Here is a 12,365-nt window from a genome sequence, read left to right on the forward strand (position 1 = left end):
AGAGACACACAGAAGCAAGCTCTGTGAATCTAAACAGAGGGACGCCACCCTCTTCTATTTCCAGTCCTGGAAACACAAGTACTTCCCTCTTCACCCAGAGGGAATGCAAAGTCAGGCTAGTAAATCTAACACACACAGATTTCCCCCTGACTTCTTCCTCCCACCAATTCCCTGGTGAGCACAGACTCAGTTCCCTGGAGTTCCCCACTAAAGAAAAACTCCAACAGGTCTTAAAAGAAAGCTTTATATAAAAAGAAAGAAAAAATACATAAAAATGGTCTCTCTGTATTAAGGTGACAAATACAGGGTCAATTGCTTAAAAGAACTATGAATAAACAGCCTTATTCAGAAAGAATACAATTCAAAACATTCCAGCAACTACACACATGTAAATACAAAAGAAAACAATATAAACCTTACTGCCTTACTATATTTGTACTTACAACTTGGAAAGAGAAGATTAGAAAGCAAGAGACAGAAATCCTCTCATAGCCGAGAGAGAGACAGGCACAAGACAAGAACAAAGGACTCACACACAAACTTCCCTCCACCCAGATTTGAAAAAGTCTTGTTTCCCAATTGGTCCTCTGGTCAGGTGTTTCAGGATACTCCTTTCCAGGTGAAAGAGACATTAACCCTTAGCTATCTGTTTATGACAATAGGATATCTGTAAAACCATATCACTTAGGAATGCAGCACATGATGTATCAAAATAAACCCTACTATAACTTTTATAAGAATTTATCGATATTTTTGTTTACTGTGTTTTCTAATGTAAACAAGTAGGGTGATCAAATTGTAAGTGTGAAAAATCGAGACAAGGGGTGGGGGGTAATAGGTGCCTATATAAGAAAAAGCTCCAAATATTGGGACTGTCCCTATAAAATTGGGATATCTGGTCTCCCTATAAACAAGGCTTGCTAGTAGAACACAGGAAGACAATATAGTATCAGTCACTCTTGTTTCACGTCAGGAAGATTTCTCTTTACAACTATGATGGTTACGAACTATTTTAGCAAAAACTGAAAAACTGCCACAGAGGATTACTGAACAGCCATGATACAAACACCCTCTTCTCCCCATTCCCAGATAATAGCAAAAAAAATCGAATGTGTGATTTGTTTGTGTAACAAATAATCAGTCTTACTTGTAATTTTGTGAAATGTTTACCTTTCAGACGCTTATTTTCCAGGATTGGTCTCCATATAGTCTGGAACCCATACCAGAGTAGATTTTGTATGTTAAAGTTTGTAGGGTTTAGTCAAGGGAGAGGGAGCTTAGTATGGGGAGAATGAAACAAACAAAATAATCCTTGTTTATGATTTTTAAACTCTCCCAGTGAAGGTACATCTACACAGCCCTCGGTAGTGAGTCTCAGAGCCTGGGTCAAGAGACTCGGGCTCGCGGGGCTTGCACTACCGCACTAAACAGAGATGTGTAGACATTGCAGCTCAGACTCTGAAGCGTAGGGAGGAGGGTAAGCTTCAGAACCTGAGTTCCAGGCCTACACACAACTTAAAAGCTCTGTCCAAATAGCTATTATTAGTGTGGTAGCACAAGCCCAATGAGCCTGAGACTGTAGACCTGGGCTCGGAGGCTCACTGCCATAGGCTGTCGCTGAGTTGTGCAGACATTCTTGGAGGGGCTGAGGACAGAAAGTTAAGTTTCCTATAGTAGTAGTCCTCAGTGGGAGCGTCTTCAAATGTTCAAGTGAAAATTAGTTTTTATTTGGATGAGTTATTCCCCATTGGAAAGTCATATTTGCACATGCACACTGGAGGCCAGATTCTCACTAGTGTAAATCAGAGTAGCTTATGGACTTCCACGGAGCTATGACAATTTATACCAACAGAAGACCTGACCCCAGATTTATAAAAAGGACAGATCTAATCTCAGCACATGCATGTTAGTTGTGCTACACGTGCACTCACACCAATTTTAGGTGTGAAAAGGAAATGTACCAAAGGTTTCCTATAGACTTTCTAAACTGTGCATGAGAGTTTCCCTCATATAGACCTCAAACTCCCACTGGCTTTAATGGTAGCAGCCACAGTGCATACCAGTGGTGCCTAGCCCAATAGTGGAATGAATCTTTTCTAACTTCTTCTCTTTTAAATCACATAGAAAATTACATTTTTAAAGTACATTTAAAGAGAATGCTACCATTACATGGTTAAACCCTGAAAAAGTCTGGAAATTATAATGCTAAGATTATTCACACAATCTGAAGGTTGCTCCTGTGCGTATATTTACAATACAGTCTTCAATTTCACGATCACAAACCGTTTTTCAAATAATACAGTATAATACATACATTTTAGATAAATGTTTATGTTTATGTGTGGCTAACAGTCATATCATATAATATAGCGTCCCAGAGACCACAAAGGTCATTTATATGACAAGTACACTAATTAGTCTTACTCAATACATTATAGAATAAGAGTCCCATCCTGAAAAATAGGATATGTGGGCAGAGTTGGCATCGAGGTTTGTTGCATGGATTGGTTCCTGAGCTAGAGTTCCTATGGTGTGGTGTGCAGTTATTGGTGAGAATATGTTTCGGGTTGGCAGGTTGCCACATATCTACACCACCGACACCATCACAGGACCTAACCAGATCAGCCACACCATCACTGGTTCATTCACCCGCATGTCCACCAATGTAATATACGCCATCATATGCCAGCAATGCCCCTCTGCTATGTATATCGGCCAAACTGGACAGTCGCTATGGAAAAGGATAAACGGACACAAATTGGATATTAGGAATGGCAATATACAAAAACCTGTAGGAGAACACTTCAACCTCCCTGGCCACACTATAGCAGACCTTAAGGTGGCCATCCTGCAGCAAAAAAACTTCAGGACCAGACTTCAAAGAGAAACTGCTGAGCTTCAGGTCATCTGCAAATTTGACACCATCAGCTCAAGATTAAACAAAGACTGTGAATGGTTTGCCAATTACAAAACCAGTTTCTCCTCCCTTGGTTTTCACACCTCAACTGCTAGAACAGGGCCTCATCCTCCCTGATTGAACTACCTCATTATCTCTAGCTTTCCTGCATATATATACCTGCCCCTGTAAATTTCCACTACATGCATCTGACGAAGTGGGTATTCACACACGAAAGCTCATGCTCCAAAACATCTGTTAGTCTATAAGGTGCCACAGGATTCTTTGCTCATCTCATTGTGTGACCATGGCCAAGTCACTTAATCTCTCTGTGTCTCAGTTTTCCCATCTGTAAAATGGGGATAATAATGCTTACCGCCTTGAAAAAGCACTATGTAAGTGCTAAGTATTATGATGATTGTTAATATAAAAAAGCCTAAGTCAATAAAGCTACGTTGGATCATTACAACAATGAAAATAGTGCAAGTGTATAGAATAAAACATGGTACATGTATGTATAACTAAAGTTGTACGGGGGGGGGAACTGTTATTTTATTATTTGAGAAATGGTATGTGACCATGTAACTGAAGATTGTATCATAGTGAATATGCACAAGGAACAGCATTCTATGGGTAACTCTAATTTGGTAATTTCCAGACTTTTGAGTGCTTAGCCATGCAATAACAATGTCAGTTTGACTATTTTCACAAAATTCTACCTTCAACCAATCTTGAAACAAATAAAAACATCAGTACCTAGCCATACAGTTTTTATTATATAAAGACAAAGCAGGAAACTATTCACACTATAAAGGTGTGACACAAAGAAGAGCCAGGCCAAGCTCACAGACATCCACTCGTAACACATTAAAGAGCTTTAATAACATTCTCAGATAAAGCCACCAAATGCTTCATTAAAACAGAATACATTTGTAAAATAAGTTATCTGTTAATTTAACACATTATTAGAACTTTGCCATTATAAAAGTTTGAAAGTTAGGAAATCAGAATACTGTAATTTAAGAAAAACGATCAGACTTTCCACAATATATAATTTTTTGAGGGGGAGGAAGCTGGTGGGGTGGGGAAGGAGACCATAACGTCTGAATCTGGCTGGAAAGATACTGCAGAGCCACTATACATAAAAACCCTTCCTGTTACAAATCTTGAAACACTACTGATGTCCTAAGGAGCCCATTTCTTCCTTTCCCTCCTCCCCCGCATTGTTTCCTCACAGCCTCTCCCCACTTTCAAGACCCTGAATCAGGGGTACCATTCTTGCAGATGAGGAGCCTTACATAGGAATCTTTTTAGAGCTTCTGACTGCAACATCTTTATCATCCTCAGAGGTCAGACCTTGTGAAAAACCAAGGCACTCTTTTTCCTGTTGCAAGGAACAGCAGCATTGTCCACAACAATCCCATTCCCTAAATGCCCATGCAGCAAGACATCAAGGTCAAGATTTTTCAAAATATTAGGATTTCCAAGTCCATATGTAGCCAAGCAAATAAGCAACCTGATTTTCAAAAGGATTGGGCACCCAAGCAGGTCCCAGTGACTTTAATGGGATTTGCTGGATGCTCAGCACTTTTGCAAATCACATCCCTTATTTTAGCTGCTACTTTTTGAAAATATTGGCAAACAATTGGAAATTGAACCAAGGGCCTAGCCCATAGCAGTTTTGACATCAGGCCAGCCGAACACATGCACTTTCAAAATCTGCACAGATAACGGGCACCACAGAAATTTACCTTACCTTAGTGAAGAAAACAACCTCCCAATACAGGTTTGTAAAGGAAGTAGAATAATCAGAATTGCCATTCCTGCAAAGCATGATGGGCCTATTTCAATCCAGAGAAGTGCAGTTACTGCTATAGCTTGAAGTGGTCCAGCCCATAAAAAGTGCAAGAAAATTGTGACCTGCACAATTAGTTAAGATATAAAAACAGCTTTTAGCATTAATTGAAAAGACAAACACAAACAATAAAACTTTTATCAGTAGGTAATTGTATATATAAATACATGTAATTTTCAATTTTAAAATATAAATGTTTGCATGTTTTCTGCTTTCCGCAGATCCAGACTAACACAGCTACCCCTCTGATACTATAAGGAAATGAATAATCTTCTTCAGGGCACAGTTTGAATAGTGCACAATAAATAAGGCCTAGGGCCACAACTGAATGAGGAGGATAAAACAAAAACACTGACTGCCTGTTCAGTCAGTCAGTTCCATCCTTCCTATGCACTGAAACTGATAGGGGTTGTGAAAAACATAGTACGTGTTGGTGTAATCAGAGATTGTAATGCATTTCCTAACTTTTGAATGCTTGACTTGGCAACTTTAATAATGTTCTTTTAATGTAGTTTTTTGTGGGGGGTATTTTTTTAATATTTTGTTTAAATTTTAAATATTCTAGTGAAACACACATAACATTAGGGTGAAGTCTATTAATTCAACAGCAACACTGCCTTGGGATATCACTTCAGCCCAGGATACCTTATTAAAAAGCATGGAAGTGTTTCCCAGTTATTACAATAATCCTGGTTGAACTGCAGCTTAAAAGCTAAAATGAAGAGTGTTAAATGTGTTTCAGTTCACTCAACACAACCTTTTAAAAACTAAAATGAAAAGCATCTCAAATAATTCAGTCAATTGCAGAGTTGCCTTTAATACACTTACATGCACCAGCACTACGCCAGGTTTATAAACAGAGCAGAACTATCTACACACAAAAAGAAAATGGATTTTTTTTCCAATTTCAAGAAAATATTGCTATTAATATGTTTGGTAAAACCACCTTTAAAAATCAATACTAAATTATGAGCCTAAGTTGTCACTTTAACAATGATTGTGAAGTAAAACCTCATCTCCCATACCCTTCAAATATTGCAACTTGGACCCATCTCTCATCTCCTTACCAGAATTGTCTAAGACCACTAATAATAAGTCTTACCTGATCAAATTTGTTCACATCATTTGATAAAAGATTTACTATTTGACCTGTGGTAGTTTTTCCCAAAGCTGTGTTACTGAGACGAAGAGCCTGAAATAGAAAAAAAAAAAAAATCAAGCATTCTTAAATTATTTTAAATTAACTATCACACTGTATGGTGTCAGAATAGCTGCATCATCTCTTCTAAAGCCTAGATGTATTATTGACAAAACTGGCATCTGGGCTATGAATTATAAGGCATTTTAAAGATGAAGACACATGAGAATTCTTGGAACTGCTGTTTAAAGGCCTTAGTTAAAACACTGGCTGGTGATCAACATTTGGCTCTAAAGTAGAAAACACATATCGAATAGTATATGGGGGAGGCAAGAAAGAGGAGCAGAATTGACATTAAAAACCTATTTCCCTCTGCATTTGAGAAGTGACTCAGAACATGAAACTAATATGGCAAAATATTAAACCTGAACCAAAAAAAACGCACATTTCTTTCACATGCATCCCTCCGTCAAGAATACTTGAGCAAAACTAGACTGGAAAGCTCTATCCTGAAGATTCAGTTTGACCGGCTGAGTCTTTGCCCCAATCTTCCAACGATAAGAATAGAGCACACAGCAAATGCCAAAATACAGGTACTGTAAATATGAAGATGCAGGGGGAAAATGCCAAGACTTTTAAGGATGCCCACTGTACACTTGAAATATATCTTCAAGAGGCAGATCAAATAGTTATTGGAGTTGTTATTTACATTACATCACTACTGAAAATATTGCTGGTGCTTTCCAAATAGTCTCTTCTCCAAAGAGCTCACAACTGAAAGCCCTGATCCTGCAAAGACATAAGCATGTGCTTAACTTTAAGCAAAATAGTCTCACTGATTTCAGGATCTGGAAAGACCGACAAACCACCATTCAACCAGTAAAATATCTGAAGTGATCTTAGGTACATGTCTTAGCAGTTATGTTTGTGTGTTATGTTTCACCAACTCTCCCTCCTTTTTCTAGGTACCTCAGCTAAACTGCTTCACTAGTGCAGCTCCAACTTGTCCACCCTACAAAGATTCGGGCTGATATCCTCTGAGAAAGCAATCAGCCAGATAGTTCCCATATAAATAGTATAGTTTCTAAAGGTTCTCTAGGGGTTGGAGAAGGTGTACACAAGAGCACACCTACAGCAGTTCCTGCTGCTCACTCTGTCATTCTCTGCCACTGTTATGAGTGGGAGAGAACCCTTCCTGCAGTCATTGGCAACTCTTGCAGCTTAACTGCTCTCAAATTAGCATGTGTGTCATAAAAAAATCTCAGAGAAACATTTACATTTTCCTGACAAAAAGAACCAGCCTAGACCTAAGTCTAGGGAAATGGCAATGTCAAACACCAAGCAGTGGCCTTAAGCTTGTAACCAGGTTCCATCAAAAAACCCTATTTTAGCTCTCTCCCCATCCACGAGAATACTGACTGGGAATGTTGGTTTGGCCTGAAAATTGCCAAATATACTTCAAAGGCAAAAGAGAATTTCTGAAAGAACTGAAGAAAATTTACCAAGGTGGTGTTTTTTGTTTGTTTTTTTGTTTTTGCGTTATAGATCATTAAAAAGAAATCCTGATTTGAAATTTTTCTATTTGTCAAATGTTTCTCTCTTTCTAGCACAAAACACATTTTGGTTAATATCCCTTTGAATTTTCCATATAGTTACAGCTCCTTGAAAACACATGGCTGGGGCTATATTCTGGGGGGCTGGAGAGGAAGAAACTAGAGTGTAATTACATGAAATCATTAATGATTGTTGTGGAGAAATTAAGGGGAATCCTACTCCCAGTGCTGTCTTCTTCTGAAATGCCACCTTCTTTCAGATATGAGCTCATTGGTCCTTTGTCCATTTCCTTCCGCTGTTACAGGCAGGACTCAGACTCTAGGACTGGAAGGGACCTCGAGAGGTCATCGAATCCAGTCCCCTGCCCTCATCGCAGGACCAAATACTGTCTAGACCATCCCTAATAGACATTTATCTAACCTACTCTTAAATATCTCCAGCGATGGAGATTCCACAACTTCCCTAGGCAATCTATTCCAGTGTTTAACTACCCTGACAGTTAGGAACTTTTTCCTAATGTCCAACCTAAATCTCCCTTGCTGCAGTTTAAGCCCATTGCTTCTTGTTCTATCATTGGAGGCTAAGGTGAACAAGTTTTCTCCCTCCTCCTGATGACACCCTTTTAGATACCTGAAAACTGCTATCATGTCCCCTCTCACTCTTCTCTTTTCCAAACTAAACAAACCCAGTTCCTTCAGCCTTCCTTCATAGGTCATGTTCTCAAGACCTTTAATCATTCTTGTTGCTCTTCTCTGGACCCTCTCCAATTTCTCCACATCTTTCTTGAAATGCGGTGCCCAGAACTGGACACAATACTCCAGTTGAGGCCTAACCAGCACAGAGTAAAGCGGAAGAATGACTTCTCGTGTCTTGTTTACAACACACCTGTTAATGCATCCCAGAATCACGTTTGCTTTTTTTGCAACAGTATCACACTGTTGACTCATATTAAGCTTGTGGTCTACTATGACCCCTAGATCTCTTTCTGCCATACTCCTTCCTAGACAGTCTCTTCCCATTCTGTATGTGTGAAACTGCTTGTTCCTTCCTAGGTGGAGCACTTTGCATTTATCTTTATTGAACTTCATCCTGTTTACCTCAGACCATTTCTCCAATTTGTCCAGATGGTTTTGAATTTTGACCCTGTCCTCCAAAGCAGTTGCAATCCCTCCCAGTTTGGTATCGTCCGCAAACTTAATAAGCGTACTTTCTATGCCAACATCTAAATCGTTGATGAAGATATTGAACAGAACCGGTCCCAAAACAGACCCCTGCGGAACCCCACTTGTTATACCTTTCCAGCAGGATTGGGAGCCATTAATAACTACTCTCTGAGTACGGTTATCCAGCCAGTTATGCACCCACTTTATAGTAGCCCCATCTAAATTGTACTTTCCTAGTTTATCTATAAGAATATCATGCGAGACTGTATCAAATGCCTTACTAAAGTCTAGGTATATCACATCTACCGCTTCTCCCTTATCCACAAGGCTCGTTATCCTATCAAAGAACGCTATCAGATTGGTTTGACACGATTTGTTCTTTACAAATCCATGCTGGCTATTCCCTATCACCTTACCACCTTCCAAGTGTTTGCAGATAATTTCTTTGATTACCTGCTCCATTATCTTCCCTGGCACAGAAGTTAAACTAACTGGTCTATAGTTTCCTGGGTTGTTTTTATTTCCCTTTTTATAGATGGGCACTATATTTGCCCCCTTCCAGTCTTCTGGAATCTCCCCCGTCTCCCATGATTTCCCAAAGATAATAGATAGAGGCTCAGATACCTCTTCTATTAACTCCTCCCAACCAGATATACCATCTAAATGACATTGACATCAATCCATCAATCCTAATGGATTAGGATTTGTTTTAGAATCAGGTTAACTAATTCTGGTCTCTCTTCGCTCCCTGTTCCAAATTGCTGGTTGCAAATACAGAAAGATGGAAAAATATCACTGCAGAAAGGACCAGTTTATTTCCACTGAAGGGACTGCTGTCACATTTTAGAGTCCCAACCAAAAAATCTCTGGGTCTCACAACTTGAGCTGTTACGTTTTTTTTTATTTCTGCCAAACTGAAGAGAATCCTTAGAAAATGAAGCCAATTATTTTTAAGATAAGCACTGTATCGATGATCTTTGGGTTACAGCTTCAGACTGAGAATTAGTCATGAGACAGATTCTAGTGCCATCTTTGAAACAGACTTCCTGAGTGTAGCATCTTATTACTAATATTTTTAGTATACACAAAACATCTTTTTGGAGTTTTAATAACACAGATAGATAAGGATTTGTTCTACAGATAAAATTAGTTTTCTATCACTTCATATGAAGGGAAAAGGAGTAGAACAATTTAAGTAACTAGCATTTGAACTTCAGTACTAGGAATCTGTCATTTACTATGGTTAACAAAACTAGCACACACAGTGATACCCAGCCACCACTGACAGAAACTTGGCATTTCAGGTATATATTTAAGACAGATATTAATGAATGCCAAAAAAAAGTATTGGGAAATTAGCATTTAGCTTCTCTTTCAAAACTGTACATCAAGGATTTATAAAAGGTATGACATCCATACACCTCAAATGAGGATAATTGATTGCAAAGTTTACTGGTGTTCTACCATGACCTCAACCTTCACCCTGGGGAGTAAACATTTATGAGATGAAAGCAGATTAATATTCAATTTAATCATGCCTAGAAATAAAGTGAACAATGTGAACATTTTGCCTTTCCAAGCTTTCAGCCCTCCAAGTGAATATCAACACTGCAACAAACAATGCTTACTATACAAATATTTCATGAATTTCAAACAAAGTGTGCTATGATAATCAGTATAGTAAATTAATTCCTTAGAGATATGTTTATGTACAAGAAAGTAGTGTGCCATGTTAGAACTGAGTTCCCAGCGGATAATTTCCAAGGTATCAGAAGAGGGAGGAGGATAAATATGTCCATAAAAAACAATTCACCAGCCCAATATGGCCGGAGACATTATTTCCCATATTTTTCTCTCTTACTTTACTATAAATTATGGAGTTCAGAGATGAGGATGGAGAGAGGAGTAATCTAAATGTTAACTTTAAGTGAGGGTGTTACATGTTTTAGAAAAGAGGAAGGGTTGCATGTTTTTCCCCTCTTAAAAAGAAAGGTTGATTAAAATTCAATCTGAATGTAATATAAATGTCTAATCCCTGCCTAAATTTCACTCAGGGGCAAGAGTGATGAGGGAACTGCTCCAAAAATTTGGAAGGCAGGTAATTTAAGTCATACCACCAGAGCCCCTAACTATATAGATAGGACATTCTCCCCTCTGCCACCTCCCATATGGTTCCTACATCAAGGGCTGATAAGAGGGAGAGAAAAGGAGAGACTCTTGTACTGGGGCCCTGAGGTCTGGGGTCCTCTCAAAGTGTTTTGTGTAAACAAAGTGAAATGGGAGGGAAGGCAGTGACCATGATGTGCTGCTGCCCCAAAATTTCTCTTTACAGGGTTGCCTACATGGAGGTAAAAGTAGAGAGAGGCCTCGTGGCTTGAAGGCTACCACCAGCCACAAAGAAGCTACTGACAGCTAGTAAGGCTATGGCTTCTCAAGAGCCACACTGGCAATGGACGAAAGCAGCTTTTCTTCCTGTGAGCTGCCCAGTTACTTTCCCTGCCCGCTCTGGCCCGGTAGTTGCTACTTCTGCTTCTGTTCCACTGATTACCTGGCTCCTCTCCCTAGATGGTGACTGCTACATGTTGATCAGTACATGTAGGTGAAAGAAATGCAGAGACAGGGATAGAATTAAGGGACAGGCCACAACTTTAGTAACTTAAAGATGGGGAAGAGTGCTCTCTCCTCATCCCTGCTCACATACCAAGCATTTAATTGGATCCAGTAGAGAATCATGGCTCTCACTATAACCAATAACTCAGGGCAAACCCTCTTCAACCTAAACCCTAGGACTTACCTAATTTCTGGCTCCGCTCACTCTCCCTCCACATGGGAGATAAAGGGTACTAAGGATGAATTCAGTCTGCAAAGACTTCAGGTCTCCCCTTCTTACAGCAACAGGGTCACTAGCCACATCCCAGTCTCATTTACCTCTGAGACCTGGCCCTTTGAGCCTTTATTCACACTAGACACCAGGCTCACGTTGCAATTGACTAACATTTCTGTATTCCTCCCAGTGTTAAATTCCCATCCTATTCTTACTCCTTTTAATCTGAAATATGTGAAAAACCCTCTGGACCTGCCAAGAAAAAAAAATCCTTCCTCATTCCAGGAACTGGTGATCAGTCAGACTCACAGCATCCTGGAAAGACAGCTCAATATAGCTCAACTACAGGGAGGGTGGGACAGCAGTACTGCAAGTGACCTATGGGAGGCTTTAAAATGAAAGTGACCACCTAGAGAGGTTTTAAATTGAGAGGCGGGAGCTGTGAGAGCCAGCAGCTCCCCTAATGCCCTCCTTGGCTGGTCAAAGGGAGGCAGAGAAGCGCCTGCTCCAAGCACAATCCCACATGTACTTTGAGGCATAAGGAGAGGCTTTGCTCCAGTCTGTCTGGACGTGAGCGTCCCCTTCCAGAAGGTGGCTATTCCCCTACTCACTGGTTTGATCAAACTTCCTCCCTTCTGAGACAGGAAGGTGACAGGCCAGGGGGGGAAGGGCCCATTCTCCCTCAGTGCATCTCTTGAATAGAGGAGAACAAGCACACAACACTCAACAGCTCCTTTTCCCCACATCCTCTGGAGCCCAGGCAATAGCCTACAACATTATATAGGCATCCATATACTGTTGAGTGCAGTATAAAAAAAATCAATACATATATAAATGCTAACCCAGATTTTCATGAATATACTTATACCCTATTGACTTCAGAACTATTGCAAGAGTGAAAAATAATTCAAACACTTAATTTTAAACTGATTACT

General features: G+C 39.7%; 1 protein-coding gene across 2 annotated transcripts in view; it reads right to left on the reverse strand.

Annotated features, from left to right (window-relative positions):
* The window catches only part of ABCC4 (ATP binding cassette subfamily C member 4), a 221,236-nt gene that overhangs the window by 168,547 nt on the left and 40,324 nt on the right, over nt 1-12,365 (reverse strand). For both annotated transcript variants that reach the window (XM_030567487.1, XM_030567495.1), the window contains 2 exons: nt 5,854-5,943; nt 4,653-4,816 (listed from right to left, as the gene is read on the reverse strand). In XM_030567487.1, the coding sequence (XP_030423347.1) occupies nt 4,653-4,816; nt 5,854-5,943 (254 nt within the window). The remainder of the gene's footprint in view (nt 1-4,652; nt 4,817-5,853; nt 5,944-12,365) is intronic.

The sequence above is a fragment of the Gopherus evgoodei genome, chromosome 1, assembly GCF_007399415.2.
Source record: "Gopherus evgoodei ecotype Sinaloan lineage chromosome 1, rGopEvg1_v1.p, whole genome shotgun sequence".
NCBI classification, from domain to species: Eukaryota; Metazoa; Chordata; order Testudines; family Testudinidae; genus Gopherus; species Gopherus evgoodei.